Raw genomic sequence first — 17,876 nt, 5'->3', positions numbered from 1 at the left:
CACTTTTTTTTAAGGCGATGATTAGATTCTTGCGTCTGGGAAAGTAAAAGGAGGTCTGTCTGTATTTGCCTGCCTAGACTGGGCATTCAGCTACCAGAGACTTAAGCTTGTTTGTCTCTCTTCTTTTTTCAAACTCTTTTGGGGCAAAAGAGCTTGGGGGTGCCCCTGGGGAAGGAATTCAAATGTTCCCTCCTGGTTTTTAAGAGTAAAATCACTTGATGGTGGCAGCTTTTTTTTTTTTTTTTCAGAGCCAGTGCATCTGTGACTGGTGAGTTTTTTTGTAAGCAGAGCCTATAGAGGCAAGGTATTTAAGGTCTTTGCGGGCCCCCACTTTCTGCACTCGGAGTGCCAGAGTGGGGAACAGCCCTGACAGGGTGTGATATTCATTACTTGCAACACAAAGGGGAAACAACCTAAGCTGCAAGAAAGAATTGAGAGCCAGGAAATATGGCCTCACTGTCAGTTCCTGTGTTATGCTTAAACGAAGCACGTGAGATCTTTTATAGGGGGAAAGGCAGTACACCGCATTTATTGAGGATACAACAGTTGCATATGCTTTTCAATCACACACACACACACAAACACCATGCATACACAGTCCCGCCAGATGACGTTATAGTTCCCAGTCCAGAGTCTGTATCAATCTAGTGGCCAGTTAGCTCGATCACAGAGGGAGAACAGGGCCTTTGTCGGTTGATTTATCCAATGCGCCTCTGGAGTTGGTGGCAAGACGAACCCAAAGTTCCATAGCAAAGCACCCTGCTTTTATAATCCTTTTCTTTGTTGAAATCTATGGATTCCGCTGTGTCAGCCTGTGACCGGTGCGTTATCTTTTTGATGTCAGTCGTTCCCAAAACATCTCCAAAGGCTCATCCTGTAATCAATCGTCTTTCAGGGGTGCTAGCTCCACTTTAAGGCCGTCAATCTGCCAATAATCCAATCATTCTGTGACTAGGGGTATGCACCGATGGTTATGGATGGTCCTTTTGACGTCAGTGAGGCTATTTTCACCCACGCTCCATCCCTCTTTGCTTGGCCATCTGGTTCTGAGCAATGACCTTCGCATCTTTATCTCGACACATACATACCACTTTCACACATAAACGATCTTTTACAAGGCCTTTCGAAGAAAAGCATAACCTTAGTATCTCATATTGGACAAAGCAAGAGGCAGGGGCGGCTCTAGGTTTTTTTGCCGCCACAAGCAAAAACATTTTTGGCCACCCCCTTTTTTTGTTGGCTTTTACACGTTTGCACTTTCCAATTTCTTTTTTTTACTGTTAAAAATTTTTTTTAAATGAAAACTGAAAATGTGTAGTTAGTGAAATAAAACAATGTCCTACTAGTGTACTCATTTAATTTTAATAAAATCACAATTACCAAAACCAAATGGATAGACCAGAGAAGGAGGTCCAAAAGCCATGCTTACAGAAAATGGGCTAATAAGGGGAAGTCCTGTGGCACCTTATAGACTAACAGATTTATTGGAGCACAAGCTTTCGTGGGCAAAAGTGGGTCTTTTGCCCGCGAAAGCTTGTGCTCCAATAAATCTGTTAGTCTATAAGGTGCCACAGGATTTCTGGTTCTTTATGCAGATTCTGATTAACAGGGCTACCCTTCTGATTCTAAGATAATAAGGATTGTGAAACCTATTGTGTCAAATTTATTGGTAAACTCCTTGGGGGAGACTATATGGATTTTCTATACCTGGTACATATTGTCAGTGCCCAGTAGAGAACACATCCATAGTTTATCAAACACAACAATAACAGCAATCCATAATTGCCCATTAGAGGGCGATCAGTAAATCTACCGCCCACGTAGAGATGTTTGTAGGCACAGCTCAGGATGCATTCAGTGGTTATAAAGCCCTGGAAACTAGCTGGTTTATCTTCTCCTTTAAAAGAGTGTGCATCAGTTTTAGCTGGAAGGTTCCCTAGACTGCGTAGGTGTGTTTCCTTCTAACCAGCTCTTAATCATTCGCAGGAGGAATGATTTTTTTTTTAACGGAGGGAATCGGCTTGCCTAGCAACCTTTTCCAGGTTGTGTAAGTCTGGAGAATATTTGGGCTTTTACTTCCGAACTCCGAGTAGTCAGAGAAAAAGGAACTCAGGGGTCCTGCGGCCCGGGTGTGTCCTGGGAGCCATAAATCTGTGTGCACCAGAGCAGAAAGCTCCTCTGTCTCTCTCCTTTGCTCCCTACAAGGCTAGGGATTCACTTTCACCCAAAGCAGCTCTGTGTCCAATACAGAAGGAAGGGCTGGGAGGAAGGCGATGTTACTGCTGAGGCTGAGCGCCCTGTATTCACACGGGACTCTGGCTTCTCTTGCATCCCACCCCAACTTCCCCGCCTTTGGCTAGGCTGCTGGAGAACCACCGGGGAAGTAGGGGGTCGGGATTGCGTGCGTGCCTGGCCGCTATTCGCTGTCACCATGCTCCCTAGCCACTTCGCAGTGGCAGGAATGGCTGTCGTTACCACTCCACTCGCTGGGGCTTCCCTCCAAATTAACGCGTTCCCACTGTGCCTGTGCGGCGGTGAGAGGAGAACGGGTCCTTTTCTAGCACGTTCTTTCGCCTCCCCCTCCCCTGGCTCCCCCGCCCTCGCGGTGTCACCATTGAAAAATGATGAGCCTGCCTCCAGAAGGGAGATCCCCGCAACTTTGAGCAGGCGGGCGGTGTGGAGGAGCTGCGGCTCCTGCTGGCCAGCTTGGGACCGCATGTGGGGGTGGGGGTGTGAGGGGGAAAGGGGCTCGCGTGCGCGCGGGAGAGAGCAAGCCAGACCCAGCCACCCCTGGGGCTTTGGTAGCACCTGGGATTAGCCAGCTGCCTCGCCCTCCCTCCAGCCAGAGTGGAGAATTTGTGGAGGGCACCGCGCATTGCAATCAGGAATCCCAGCGGGGAGGCGAGGCGGCTGCCACTGCATGGGGACCCGTTAGAAACTAGCAATTCCCCCTCCCCCAAAAATAGAACCAGCCTTCTCTTATCCCCGCCCCCCCTTTTTTCTCTGCTGCTACTTCTCCGGCTGGATGGAACCATGGCAGAGTGTGGCTCGGTGGAGCGGCTGCGATCGCAGCTCTCCCACTAGAGCAGGCAATGGCTGTCTCCAGATACTGATTGCTCAAGCACTTGGCCAGCACTGGGCAGGAGGCGACTGGAGTGGTGTTGGGGAAACTGGGAAAAGGAGGTGGGAGAGGGGAAGAGAGAGGGTGGGAGAGGGGAGGGGTAAAACTGGGAGGAGGGAGCTGAAAGGGGAAGCAAGGGAAAGGAGGGGGTGGGGAAACTGAAGGATCAGGGGTGGGGGTCTCGCCAGGCCAACCGCCTCCCAGCACGGCGAGGGAGGGGGCCTCGGCGTCCCCAGGGGGAGGGGGTGGAGGGTGTGGAGGTTGAGGTGGGGGGTGTGGACATTGAGGAAGAGGTTGTGGGGGTTGAGGAGGAAGAGGTGGGAGGGGGGGCAGGAGTGGGAGGAGGGACAGCAGTTGGGGGGGCAGCAGGCGCAGGACCAGCACGGGGCACCATGCTCTGCAGCAGGAGCTGCAGGTTGGTGCTCAGCCCTCGGAGCTCAGCCAGCAGCTCATGGCAGACCTGCAGGTCTTCCCGCATCCAGGCCTGTAGTGTGCGGTGCACAGCTCGCAGGGCCCCCAGGTGCTGGTCCCGGTACTCCTGCTCCATGCTGGCGGTCCGGAGCAGGCCGCGGGTGCAGGAGCATGTCCCGGGCGGGGTGGTGCGCCCTGCACGAGCAGCTGGTGCAGCTGTAGAGAAAGAAGAGAAGTGGTCAGTTCTCCCTGGGGATGCAGAGGATGATGCCCAGCCCCCTCCCCCACCCCGCAACGTGAGGGTGACCATGTCCTGCACCGTCACAGCCGCTGTGCTTGTACAGAGGCCATGGTCAGGATGTCTGGCTCTCCCCGGGACAGGGAGCTGCCCCAAGACCGCACCCATGTCCCTGTGCCATGTATAGTGTGGCCGGGGCGGCGGGGGGGAGGGGGAGATGTCCCCTGCCTCCGTGTAGAGGGGACAAGTGAAGGGAAAGCATCCTGCTGGGTCCTGCCCCGGGGTCGGGAGCATGTCACGTCTCTTTGCACAAGCATGTGCCTATTGGGCAATGGCCCCTGGGTGTCACGCAGCTGGAGCCACCTGCCTAAGGGTGGCATGGCATGTGCTCGCACGTGCACAGGTGTCTGCGTGATCCGTGGGAGGCATGGCCCACGCACGCGGTCTCTGGTCTCCCTCCCACCTCCCCCCCCCCCCCCCCCCCCCGAACTACTTAATTCAAAGTACTTACCCGGTACGGTCTCCCTGGACGACCCTGCTGGAACAGCTGGCGGTGGCCCCTCCGGTGCGCCCAGGTAAGGGCCCTCTGGTCCCGGCTCGCTGTCCCCCGGGCTGGCACGGACCGCCCTGCCCCCCAAGAGTTGGTCGAGGGCGGGGAAGTAGGGGCAGGTGGCAGCCCCTCCTGCGGCACCGCCCCTGGTGGCCCTGGTGTACCCCTGCCGCAGCTGTTTCAACTTAATTCGCACCTGCTCCTGGGTGCACCTGTGTCCCCTGCTGGCCATGGCGGCTGCTATGCAGCCATAGACGGCCGCGTTCCTCCTCCTAGTGCGGAGATCATGGACATTGGGGGCCTGCCCCCAAATCTTAATGAGGTCCATGACCTCTGCACTAGACCAGGAGGCCGCGCGCCGTCTACGGCCCCTGGCTGGCCCCTGGGTGCTCGGGGACTGGGCAGGGGACGGCTCAGTGCCACTGGCTGCCTGGCTCATCATGCAGCCACTGGCTCAGGGGCAGAGACTGCTGGCAGGGCTGTCTGACTCCAGTGCCGTCTGGCCAGAGTCTACCCCTTTAAGGGCCCGGGGCTGGGGGAGAGGAGAAGAGTTTTCCTGGTTGTGCCCAGAGAGGCCACCAGGGGGAACCTGGGAAGGGCTAGCCTCCCACTAGTTCGAACTAAAGGGCTACACAGCCCTTAGTTTGAACTAGCTAGTTCGAACTAGGCTTAATCCTCGTAAAATGAGGTTTACCTAGTTCGAACTAAGCGCTCCGTTAGTTCGAATTAAGTTCGAACTAACGGAGCGCTAGTGTAGCGCCTATCAAAGTTAGTTAGAACTAACGTCCGTTAATTCGAACTAACTTTGTAGTGTAGACATACCCAAAGCTACCTGGTCTTGACCCCAGCCCTGTGTTTGCACAGCTGATTGTGACAATTTCTATGGCAAGGGACTGGCTGAATTATGACACAATATCAGAGGAGTGGCCATGTTAGTCTGTATCCACAAAAACAATGAAGAGTCCTGTGGCACCTTAGGGACAGATTTATTTGGGCATTAGCTTTCATGGGCAAAATCTCTGTTCATCAGATGCAGGTTAGATAAACAAGTATCAGGGATGATCTAGATGGTGCTTGGTCCTGCCGTGAGGGCAGGGGACTGGAGTTGATGACCTCTTCAGGTCGCTTCCAGTTCTAGTGTTCTATGTTCTATGATAAAATCCCCTATGATAAAATCAAATTCTCCTTGAGAATTAAGAAATGTCAAAGGCTCTAAGATCAGCTGCAGATCATTCATCCTAACTGCTGTAACTTTCTGAGCATCTTGTTCATGAAGATCTCCAAGCAGTTTGGATTGCATGCTAAGAGAGCAGTTGCACTTCACCATCAATGCTGAGCATGCATTCATTCCAGTGTAAAGGGGCGGCAGCAGCAACAAAGAGTGATACATCCAGGGTTACAGTCCACAAGGGACGGAGTTTTGACTTCTGCAATTTGAGTGCTTGTCCTTGTAACCTTAACGTTGCATTAATATTAACTGGGTTAAATGAGTTCTGCATGTAATTGTCTATATTTTTTGCAATTTGTTTTTAAAGGAAAATAAAAAATAAAACCATCATTCATCTGGCTCATCACAGCTATTGGATTCATCAGTAGAGCTTGTGTGTTCTTTAGACTCACAAGTGTGTACATCTTTACTATACACTAGTACTACTTGTGCACTTAACTACCTTCACTCTTGCCTGTGCATGTGTTTGTGTGTGCTCTGCAGATTTAAGGCCATGCTTTTCTCTAGATGCTCAATATGAAATGTCCCATTGGCCACATCTTTGTTAAATCAAATTTCATTTCTTTCCAAATATGATTGGGCGCTACCGACCCGCACTCCAAGCCGCATGGCACCCGCCATGTATGCGATGCAGGGAGTCCGACACGCGGTGTGCGCCGGTTGTTCGCGCGCCGCAGCTCGGATACATCTCCCTGCAGCCTCAGGAACCCGGAACGCTGGGTGCGCCACGGCTGCACCGGACGTGATGCAGGGAAAGGGGGTGGTCTTGGAAGGACGCGGGGAGATGACGTCAGAAGGACGCCGGGGGCAAGGGCGGAGGGCGGGAGATTTTAAAAGGGGCACATGCCAGCGGGAGGGGGAGTGGAGGAAGGAGGCAGGGCGCAGGGAGCTGGAGAGCCTCGTGGGGAACTGGGTGTTAGAGAAGGGGGGCAGAGGAATGGCCTCCGCATCCTCAAGGAGGGGGGGGGGTGGGAGTGACGGCAGGTGAGCAAGGTGGCCGCTGGAGAAGGGAGAGAAGGTGTCCACTGGAGGAAAAGGGAGAGGAAGTGGCCCAGAGCAGAGCGAAGTGCTATTGCCCGCGGGCTGGCATGTTGTGTCAGGAGGCCTCACCAGACAACAGGAGTGCATTCAGTTCCTGTCTTTAGGGCCCTGGGCTGGGGCCCATGAGAGAGGGTGGGTCTGGGCCCCCCTCTCCCATCCACTGAGAGTGGGAATACTGGACTGATTAGATATTGGTGAGAGTGTATACAGGGACCACACAGGTGGTGGAATCTTGAAACTGGTGTGTGAGACAGACCCTAGGTCTCACAAGTTGGGGAGGGAATGCACCGAGGAGCTGGGTCAATAAACCCACGCGTTAATAATTTGGTGGAGAATGTGGGCATAAGCCCAGCCCCCTGGGAGTGAGGGGAGCTAAAGAGACGCACATGGGCAGTGTGAGGTAGAGCGAATTTCCTTTTCTTTTTGCTTGGGGGGGGGGGCATGGCATGGGCCCCTTCTCCTCGGGTTTTTGTTTTTCTTTGGGTGGACATTGCCCCTTGAGAACCAAGGAAAGTATGGAGCTGGCGAAGATGCTCGAATGGATGGCCGAAAGCCAAAGGCAGCATCAGCAATAGCAGACCTTACTAATACAACAACTCTCCTTGCAACATCAGGAGCAGCAGAGGCAACTGGTGAGAGAACTATCCGAGCAGTACCAAGCTCAGCAGGAAAGGTGGATGCAACAGTATGGCCCGCCTAACCGAGGAGCCGTGGGACCACTTGTGAGTAATGAGGCCGAACCGGGCAGGACACAGCAATTGCCAGTCCGTTTGACCAAGATGGTGTTGTATCATGCAAGCAAGGTAGTAACAAACTTCAACAGGCCTTTATTTAACAAAGGTGAAACCTCTTTACAAAGCTGCTGCTGCTCCCCTCTGTAGCTCTCACTCAGGCCTGGCCCATCTCTTCCCCCCTCCTTCCTGTTTCCTGTGCTTCCAGACTCCCAACAGCCAGTGCTCCCAGTTCTAATAATTACAAGCAGCATCTAAAACACCACGTTCCCTCCTCTCTTAAGAAGCTCTCCCAATTATAAAATAAACGTTGTTGTTCTAACCACAGCAACAAACTGGAACAAGACACTATACTGTTGGCAGAAATATTACACTGAAAACACTGTAAATACTACATAACAGTCTCTAGTCCAGACAGGTGGTCGTCTGGGTCTGACAGACCGTCTCCCAAACCCCGGTTCCAGTGCAATGTCTTCTTGTGTTAGTACTACGGTGAAGTCATCCAACGCAGATTGGGTGTTGGCATCATCTCCTCTTGGTGCATAGGCAGGTGCAAGGTAAGAAGCATTCCATACCCGCCCATCAGAAAGTCAATAGGTGTAAGGTCCCTTCTTCTCAATGATTTTAAGAGGAGATGTGAATTTATGGTCCCCTTTGTGTAAAATTCCAGGTTTTCTTACTCTAACGAAGGAACCACACTCAAACTTCGGTTCCTTAGCACCCCGCCGTTTGTCTGTGAAAACCTTATACTTTGCTTGCTTCTGTTCAACTGTTTTTCTCACAGCATCCTCATTTGCATCAGATCTTGTCTTTAACAATCCAGCAATGTTCAGTTTAGTATTCATCTGTTTTCCATGCAGTAACTCTGCGGGTGATCTTTGCGTTGTGGCATGTCGTGTAGCCCTGTATGCTTGCAAGAAATCAGAAGTGAAGGTTATCCATGAGCGCCCTTCCAGTTTAGCCATTTGCAAACTCTCTTTCAAACTTCTGTTAAACCTTTTGATTTCCCCATTGGCTTGAGGGTAATACAGGAATGATCTTCTATGTAAAATGTTCCTCTCTGCTAGAAAAGTGTCAAGTTCCAGGGAAGTAAATTGACTACCATTATCTGAAACCAGTTCTTTGGGGTTACCGTCCCTGCTAAAAACTGTAGAGAGGAACTTAATTACTGTAGCAGAAGAAATTTGCGATGTAAACGCCACTTCAGGCCATTTACTGAAATAGTCTATTAAAGTGATGGCATAACGACAGTCAATTGGAGCAGTATCAAAGGGTCCTACAATGTCAATTGCAACTTTTTCCCATGCAGAATCCAGAAGAGGAACAGACTGTAATGGCGGGGTACATGTCACTGCTGTCTTATCATGCATTTGGCAAGTGACACAGGATTTTATGATTGCTTCAGTGTGGGAGTCCATCCCTGGCCACCAATACAGATCTCGTAGTCGTTGTTTGGTTCTGACAAATCCTTGATGAGTATCGTGTGCCAGGTGTATGAGTTTTGGCTGTAATTCTTCTGGCACAAGTAGCCGGTGTGTACCTCATAGCACACAGCCATCAAGCAAAGAAAGTTCATCCCGAATTCTAAAATAAGGCAGCAAAACTGGGTCAAGGTTTTTAGGGTTACTGGGCCATCTCTTTGTCAGAAATTCCCGTAGTTTTTGTTGAATTGGACATGCTGAGCAAGCAGCTTGGAATTGCTCTCTTGTTACTGCAGTAAGAGTGCTTGTAATAAGCGCAACTACTTCATCCTCATCCTCCAGTGGACCATCTGGTGAAGACAAAGGCAGGTGAGAAAGGCATCAGCTATCACATTTTGGTTTCCAGGCTTATATTCCAGTTCATTATTGAAAGAGAGTAGTCTTGCCGACCATCTAGCAATACGATTCCCTGCTCTTCCCACTCCTTTTGTGGTTAGCAATGTTGTCAAAGGGCTGTGGTCTGTGCGCAACTTGAATGTGTGGCCCCACAGGTAAGTTCTCCATTTTTCAGTAGCCCAGACACAAGCAAGTGCTTCTTTTTCGACTGTAGAATATTTTCTCTCAGCATCACTCAGTGTCCATGAAGCAAATGCAACAGTCCTCTCTGTGTTGTCCTCATGAAGTTGTGTGAGGACAGCCCCAAGTCCATAATCAGAAGCATCAGTAGTCACAATTGTGGGCAATGCAGGACTGAATAGTGCAAGTACTGGACTATGTACAATCAAGTCTTTCACAGTTTCTAAACTAGCTTGTGCATCCGTTGTCCACACCAACTTTGACCTTCTCTGTAGTAATTCTTGTAACGGTTCAATGACAGAAGCATAATTGGGAATGAATTTTGCATACCAGGAGGTTGCACCCAAGAAGGAACGTAAGGTTTGCAAATCTGATGGAGGAGGAGCATTTGAAATTGCTAGGATATGATCTGGATCAGGTTTTAGTCCAGCCGGTGAAATTGTATGCCCCAAAAAGGAGAGTTCTGTTTGTCTAAATTTGCATTTAGACAAGTTGAGCTTGAGGCCTGCTGTGCTGATGCAGTTTAGTACAGATTGCAGATTATTGGCATGCTCCTCAGAAGTATTTCCAAACACGATAATATCATCCAGATAGCACTGAACTCCATGTTGATTCTTCAGAATCAATGACATCATTTTTTGGAAGGCCCTTGGGGCAGATGCAAGACCGTATGGAACCCGTTTAAAACGAAATAGTCCCTCGTGTAATAAATGCTGTGAGGTGTCTGCTATCTTCATGCAACATAACCTGGTGGTACGCACTCTGCAAATCAAGAGTAGAAAACATCTTTGCTCCAGGGAGTTCTGCAAATACTTCTTCAATGTGAGGAAGAGGGTGGCTGTCAATCACAATAGCTTTATTTGGCTCCCTTAAGTCCACACAAAGGCGAATGCCTCCATCCTTCTTCTGTGTCACCACTATAGGTGAAACCCATTCCGAGGAGTCAATCTCTTCAATAATGTCCTTTTGAACACGTTTTTTAAGTTCCTCTGAAACAGCTTCACTGACTGAAAATGGTAAGCGCCGTAACTTCTGTCGTACAGGCATCACATTATGTCCCATTTTAACGTTGTGCACAAACCCATAAGCACAGCCAAGTTTCTCCTCAACCTGGTCTTGGGTCCCAGCTGAAACTGGTGTGAGTACTGCAAGAGTGCTTTGCTGAGGAAGATCCATTAACTACCCTGAGGTTTAAAGCAGCCAATAAATCTCTGCCAAGGACAGGAGTGCCTTTGTGGACAATGAAGAACTCTGCATTTACACAGCAATCACCAAAAGTCACTGTTGCTGGCTGGCAGGCAGCCACGTACTGGAATTTGGTTTTTCAAATAGCACACCAAGTGAAGTTTGGGTTCAGTCAGAGGCACATCTTTAAAGTAATGCAGATAGATGGAATCAGGTAGTATAGATACTGCTGAACCAGTGTCCAACATTAGCTGAATAGGATGTGATTTGCCTGAAAATATGGCAGAAACATTTACAGTGCACCTTATCTGTTCTGGAATATGTGCAGTAGTGACTTTGTCCACACTCAGCACAGTAACATCTGGTATTGTAACTGCATGCACCTGTTGACTGGACTGGCTACTGTGGCATATCTTAGCAAAATGCCCAATCTTTTTGCAGTGATTGCACTGGGCTTCTTTTGCAGGACATCTTGTGTAGCTTGCGAGGTGTTGTGGGGATCCATAGCGAAAGCATGCTTTTGCTGTGCTTTCCATTTGCTGATTCTGTGGTTTTTCATTAGTTTTCCCCTTGTGATTGTCTGTCTGCAGCAATCGTGGACTTTTCTGCAAAGGAGTCACAGCCTGGACTGGGCCTCCTGTATCCATGCTCATTATTTTGGCTTCTGCTATAGCTGACTCAATCTGGGTAGCAATGGTTATTGCTTTTTCCAGTGGAAGTTGTGGTTCTAGAAGCAAGCGTTCTCTTACACGAAGCATGGTTGTTTTCTCAATGAGCTGGTCTCTAATCATCTCATCTGCCATATTCCCAAAGTCACACGTTACAATCAGACTCCTCAGAGAAGCAACATACTGCATTATAGTCTCCCCTGGTTTCTGCTCACGCTGGTGAAATCTGTAGCAATTAGCTACTACATTCACTTTTGGCACAAAAAAGTTCTTTAATGCAGTGAGTGCAGTCTCATATTTATCATCTGCAAGGGGAAGAGTGTAAAATATATGCTGCCCTTCTGCTCCAAGGCAGTGGATTAGCAGAGCATGCTTTCTTACTTCAGAAATCTCTGTAGCACTGATTGCAAGCAGATAAGTCTCAAACATATGGATCCAGGCAGTAAAAGCAATTGGAGGCTCACCTGGGCTTTGCAGAAAGGGTGCAGGTGGGTTCAGAGGCAGAAGATCCATCCTCGTCGCCAAAATGTTGTGTCATGCAAGCAAGGTGGTAACAAACTTCAACAGGACTTTATTTAACAAAGGTGAAACCTCTTTACAAAGCTTCTGCTGCTCCCCTCTGTAGCTCTCACTCAGGCCTGGCCCATCTCCTCCCTCCCTCCTTCCTGTGCTTCCAGATTCCCAACAGCCAATGCTCCCAGTTCTAATAATTACAAGCAGCATCTAAAATACCACAGATGGGTCCGGCTGATGACCCCGAGGCTTTTTTGACTACTTTTGAGAGGGTGGCCACCAAATCACGCTGGCCGGAGGAACACTGGGCCACCTTGCTAGCACCCTATCTGACTGGACAGGCCCAGTTGGCTTACCGTAGCCTAAACCCCCGAGACGCTTTACATTATTACAAAGTTAAAGAAGCGATTCTAAATCAGATGGGGATAACCCCAGAGACTTATAGGCAAAGATTTAGACAAGAGCGCTACCCGCAGGGGGCCAGGGGGATCCGTTGCTACAAAAAGCCTGGGAAGATGCTGCGGAGGCTGAGGAGCTAGCTAAAGAGACTGAACGACAAGCAACGGGACCCCGTTTCGAGGTATGCCACGACCGCTTGTATTGGGTTACGGCAGTTACAGAGGATTATGGTACCCTCTGACAGTTGTTAGTCCCCCAGAGGTATCGCCGACAGCTCCTAGAAATAGCGCACGCCAACCCCTGGGTGGACCATCTAGGGTATGAGAAAACTATTCAGAGAATGCTTCAACAATTTTATTGTCCCGGAATATACCAGGAAGTAAAGGACTTTTGTGCCTCCTGCCCAGAATGCCAAAAGGCTAGCCCCAAAGGGGTACCCAGGGCTCCACTAGTCTCATTACCCGTGATTGGGGTCCCATTTGAAAGAGTCGCCCTAGACCTAGTGGGGCCTCTGGAAAGGACACAGACGGGGTACCAGTATATCATGGTACTAATAGATTACGCGACAAGGTACCCCGAGGCCATGCCACTGCGAAATACTACTGCCCCGACCCTCGCGGCCGAATTAGTAAACATTTTCTCCGGGGTCGGGATACCTAAGGAGATCTTAACGGACCAAGGTACGACTGTTACCTCTCAATTGATGGGGGAGCTGTGCCGACTGTTGCAAATCAAAACATTGAAAACATCCGTTTACCATCCCCAGACTGACGGTCTAGTAGAGAGATTCAATTGAACGCTGAAAAGCATGTTGAGGAAGTTTGTAGAGGAAGACCCCAAGGAGTGGGATAGGCTTCTGCCCACCCTGTTGTTTGCGGTTCAGGAGGTCCCCCAAGCTTCCACGGGGTTCTCGCCCTTTGAACTCTTATATGGATGACAGCCCCGGGGGATATTGGACATTAAGGAAGCCTGGGAGGAGCAGGTAACACGGGCACAGGGCTTGGGACAATATATATTGAACTTATGGAAAAAGTTGCATAGCCTGGGGGAGTTTGCAAAGGCCAACTTGCTAACAGCCCAGGAGAAGCAGGCCGGATATTACGATAGGGGGGCATGGCTAAGGACCTTTGAGCCAGGGGATAGAGTCTTGCTCCTACTGCCGATGCAGGATTCCAAACTGCTTGCTAAATGGCAGGGCCCCTTCAAGATAGTGAGACGGGTAGGGCAGGTCGACTATGAGGTATGGCTATCGGGGGGACAAAGTGACACCAAAATTTATCATGTCAACCTCTTAAAGGCGTGGAAGGAGCAGGAAGGGTTAATGATCAACCCGATGACCCCCGAGCTAGACTTGGGACCGTGGCGGGGGGGGGGGGGGGAACTTCCCCCTCATCTCTGCAAGTGGGATGTGAGCTGACTTCAGCCCAGCAGGCCAAGTTGCGGGACCTGTTACGTGAATTCCTACAAGTCTTGAATGACCAACCAGGGCACACTACCCTGGCGTACCACCATAGTGCAACCGAGCCAGGTAAGAAAGTGCGGGACCCTGTCTGGCCCATTCCACAGAAGATGTGGTAGACGGTCAGGGAGGAGCTCTGACTAATGTTACACTGGGGCGTAGTCGAGGAGTCGCACAGTGAGTGGCGGAGCCCGATAGACCTGGTCCCGAAGCCAGACGGCTCAACCTGATTCTGTATCGACTTCCACAAAATCAGCGCAGTGTCCAGGTTCAATGCCTATCCAATGCCCCGGGTGGATGAATTACTAGACCGTCTTGGGAGGGCCCAATACATATCGACCATCAATTTGACTAAAAGTTATTAGCAGATCCCTCTTACCCCAGCGTCTAGAGAAAAAACGGCATTCTCGACCCCGTTTGGATTATATCAATTAGTGAGGATGCCATTTGGGTTGCATGGGGCGGCCACCACCTTCCAACGATTAATGGATAAGGTGCTCTGGGACCATGGGCAGTAGGCTGAGGCCTACATAGATGATATAGTGATCTATAGTGTCGCCTGGCCGGAACATCTCCAGAGGCTGAGAGCGGTCCTAGAGACGCTGCAAGAAGTTGGCCTCACCGCCAACCCCAAGAAGTGCTGCTTCGGAGAACGTGAGGTCACCTATCTAGGGTACACCGTGGGGAGGGGCCAACTAAAGCCTTTGGTGGACAAGATCGGAGCCTTAAGGGATTACCCTCCCCCTACAACCAAAAGACAGGTCTGCCAATTTCTAGGGCTTGCCGGGTACTATCGACGCTTCGTACCCAACTTCGCGATGCTGGCCGCCCCCTTGATGGACCTGACTCGAAGCTCGTTACCCAAGAAAGTACACTGGAGTGCAGAGTGTGACCAGGCATTTTGTACATTAAAAGACTGACTGTTTCACACCCCCGTACTGGCACCCCAGTTTCGCAAAGCCTTTCGTCCTACAAACTGATGCCTCAGAAGTCGGGTTGGGGGCCGTGTTGTCGCAGGAAAAGTGGGGGGAGGAGCACCCTATTTTATACATAAGCCATAAATTTTTCCCCTGGGAACTCAAGTATTCTACTACAGCTGCTCCCCGAGTTGTGAACGGTCGAGTTACAACCGTTCGCACTTACAACCAAAGCTCCCATGGAGCGGTCGTAAAGGCGGTCCCCGAGTTACGAACGCGACCTGTGCTTACGAACAGCGCGGTCGCGTGTAACTCAATGGGGTCCGAGTTACGAACAGTTCGAGTTGCGGACTAAGTGTTGGTCCGTAACTTGTTCGTAACTCAGAGAGTGGCTGTATTGAGAAGGAAGCCTTGGCTGTGAAATGGGCTATTGACATGCTTCGATATTATCTTCTAGGAAACCAATTCTGAGTGGCCCCGTTACGATGGCTGCAGACGATGAAGGACGTAAACGCCCGTATTATGCAGTGGTACCTGGCCTTGCAGCCATACTCCTTCGAGGTGGTCCACCGGTCCAGTAGAGCCCACGGAAATGCAGACTTTTTTTCAAGGCTAGCCTCACAGGAGGAGGACAAGGAACGGCGGGGGGGAAGGGAATTTGGGGGGGGGAGTGACGGGGCGCTACTGCCCTGCACTACAAGCCACTTGGCGCCCTCCGTGTATGCGGCGCAAGGAGTCTGACACGTGGCGTGCGCTGGTTGTTCACGCGCTGCAGCTCGGCTTCACCTCCCTGCAGCCTCGGGAGCCGGGAACGCCGGGTGTGCCACGGCTGCACCGAACGTGATGCAGGGAAAGGGGGTGGGCTCGGAAGGACATGGGGAGATGACATCAGAAGGATGTCGGGGGCAAGGGCGGAGGGTGGGAGATTTAAAAAGGGGCAAATGCCAGCGGGAGGGGGAGTGGAGGAAGGAGGTAAGGTGCGGGGAGCTGGAGAGCCTCGTGGGGAACTGGGTGTTAGAGAAGGGGGGAGGAGGAACGGCCTCTGCACCCTCGTGGGGGGGGGGGGGGGAGTGACGGCAGGTGAGCAAGGTGGCCGTTGGAGGAGAAGGGAGAGAAGGTGTCCACTGGAGGAAAAGGGAGAGGAAGTGGCCCAGGGCAGGTTGAAGTGCTATTGCCCGCGGGCTGGCGTGTTGTGTCAGGAGGCCCCGCCAGACAACAGGAGTGCATTCAGTTCCTGTCTTTAGGGCCCTGGGCTGGGGCCCGTGAGAGAGGGTGAGGCCGGGCCCCCTTCTCCTGTCCACCGAGAGCGGGAATACTGGACTGGCTGGATATTGGTGAGAGTGTATACGGGGACCACACAGGCAGTGGAATCTTGAAACTGGTGCGTGAGACGGACCCTAGGTCTCACAAATTGGGGAGGGAATGAACCGAGGAGCTGGGTGAATAAATCCATGCGTTAACACTAAACAAGGCACTCGTCTCCCGTGAAGACCAAGTTGAGATGCATCTGAGTTGTAGGGTTTGGGAAGATATTTAACTGTACAATGGCTTTTCTCTCCTGGTGAGGTTGGGCTAAGCTTTCTTCTGTTGTATTGGTAGGAGGAATAGCTTGTACCAAGGTGATGGACTGTGACTCAGCACACTGTGTGAGAGAAGAAACAGGCGACCCAGGAGCGGATGGGGTAAACGGCATTGCTTTATTGCCCACACACGTTAACCTCAGACATTCAACACAACGTGGCACTAATCACACCCTTTTATTTATTTTAGTAAGTTAATTCACATATCTATCACTACTTTTCCTAAAACCTTATTTAGTAATGTTAACTCCCACACACTGAATATTAATATACAGGTGATTAATATTATTATACCCTCCCCTAATTATTATTTACAGAATTTCTAATTAAATCAACACTTTCCTATGCTACAAACTTTCTGAATCAGCAGGTTACAGAGATTACAAGAAAAGTAACCCTGAAATATTTATACAGAGCCAGTGAGGGTAGGTAAAAGACACAACAAAGAAGAGCAGCTGCATGCTTATATATTTTTCTAGGCTGCAGAAATGAAGGGAAAGAGCATGTTCAAGGGTAATGCCTACTGTGGCTGAACTCCTTACCACTATCCCAGACCCCTATTCATTTTACATATCCCAACAGGCTGTACATTCATTCTTTCAAGGCAGTCAGACTGGCCATTAACATTCTGCAATCTGCTGCACTCTTGTTTTTTTTATAAGCCTGATGCACAAACTGTGATTTCTCAGCTATCACCTGCAGCTTCCAATGCAGTACGCCCTTCCTGTTTCCCTTCCCCACTTGCTGGGGCACAGACCCCTTGGAGCATGCCAGCACTAAAAACTCCAGTAGGTACCGTCCATCTACTGCATTAACAAATCTAAAATGCCTGACTTAAATCATAGTCCCCGCCTAGCTAGAGACAGGTATCCAACCTTCTTAAAGACTAGGAGGTGATAGCTGGAAGTCGATCTGCTCTTACTCATTCAAGAATCATAATTACTGCATCCAGTTCCATCAACAAGTTCTCTACTAGGGATGTTAAATTGCAATTAATCAGCTAATTGAGTAGTCGATGGAATTTCCATTGACTACTCAATTAGTTGATAAGGGAGGTGGCGCTCGTTACACCCGCTTGGGCTCTGAAATTTAAATGTAGTAAGCGCCTATGGGGAGGATCCACAGAACCACAAGACACCACTACTGTCTGTAGTGTGTGTTCATGTTTGGGGGTTTCTTGCTGTGTGCTGAGCTTGTGTTTGTCCATTTTTTTTCAAGGAGTGTGTGCTGTGGCTGGCAGTTGGAAGCTGTGAGCTTCTAATCAAGGTTTGAAATCTAGAAGCCTCTGCTCATTGGCTGAGCCTTAATCAGGGGGTGGGGCTATCAGGAAGGCCAGGGCTTTATAAAGCAGTGAGTCAGCGACCAGGTGCAGCAAACAGGGAGTTTCGAGAGGGAGTTTAGAAGGGGAGTGGGAAGGGGGTGAAGTACACTCACCATTCTTAAAAACCTTTAAACTAAACTATAACCAAAACTTGCTGGCTACGTCTAGACTGACATGATTTTCCGCAAATGCTTTTAATGGAAAAGTTTTCCGTTAAAAGCATTTGTGGAAAAGAGCGTCTAGATTGGCACGGACGCTTTTGCGCAAAAGCATCCGTGGCCAATCTAGATGTGCTTTTGCGCAAAAAAGCCCCGATCACCATTTTCGCAATCGGGGCTTTTTTGCCCAAAACAAATCGGAGCTGTCTACACTGGCCCTTTTGCACAAAAGGACTTTTGCCCGAACGGGAGCAGCATAGTATTTCTGCAAGAAGCACTGATTTCTTACATGAGATCGTCAGTGTTCTTGCGGAAATTCAAGCAGCCAGTGTAGACAGCTGTCAAGTTTTTGCGCAAAA

At 50.2% G+C, this 17,876-nt stretch overlaps 1 protein-coding gene across 1 annotated transcript; it reads right to left on the bottom strand.

The window, feature by feature from the left end:
* Positions 1-1,489: 1,489 nt before the first annotated feature.
* LOC142826315 (uncharacterized) lies at positions 1,490-17,635 on the bottom strand. Its single transcript, XM_075918557.1, has 2 exons — positions 4,282-17,635; positions 1,490-3,748 (listed from the first exon to the last, which is right to left on the bottom strand). The coding sequence occupies exon 1, from the start codon at positions 11,681-11,683 to the stop codon at positions 10,586-10,588; it is 1,098 nt and encodes a 365-aa protein (XP_075774672.1). The 5' UTR covers positions 11,684-17,635; the 3' UTR covers positions 1,490-3,748; positions 4,282-10,585.
* Positions 17,636-17,876: the final 241 nt, after the last annotated feature.

The sequence above is a fragment of the Pelodiscus sinensis genome, unplaced genomic scaffold (genome assembly GCF_049634645.1).
Source record: "Pelodiscus sinensis isolate JC-2024 unplaced genomic scaffold, ASM4963464v1 ctg42, whole genome shotgun sequence".
NCBI lineage: Eukaryota > Metazoa > Chordata > Testudines > Trionychidae > Pelodiscus > Pelodiscus sinensis.
This window is presented reverse-complemented; position numbering and strand designations above follow the sequence as displayed.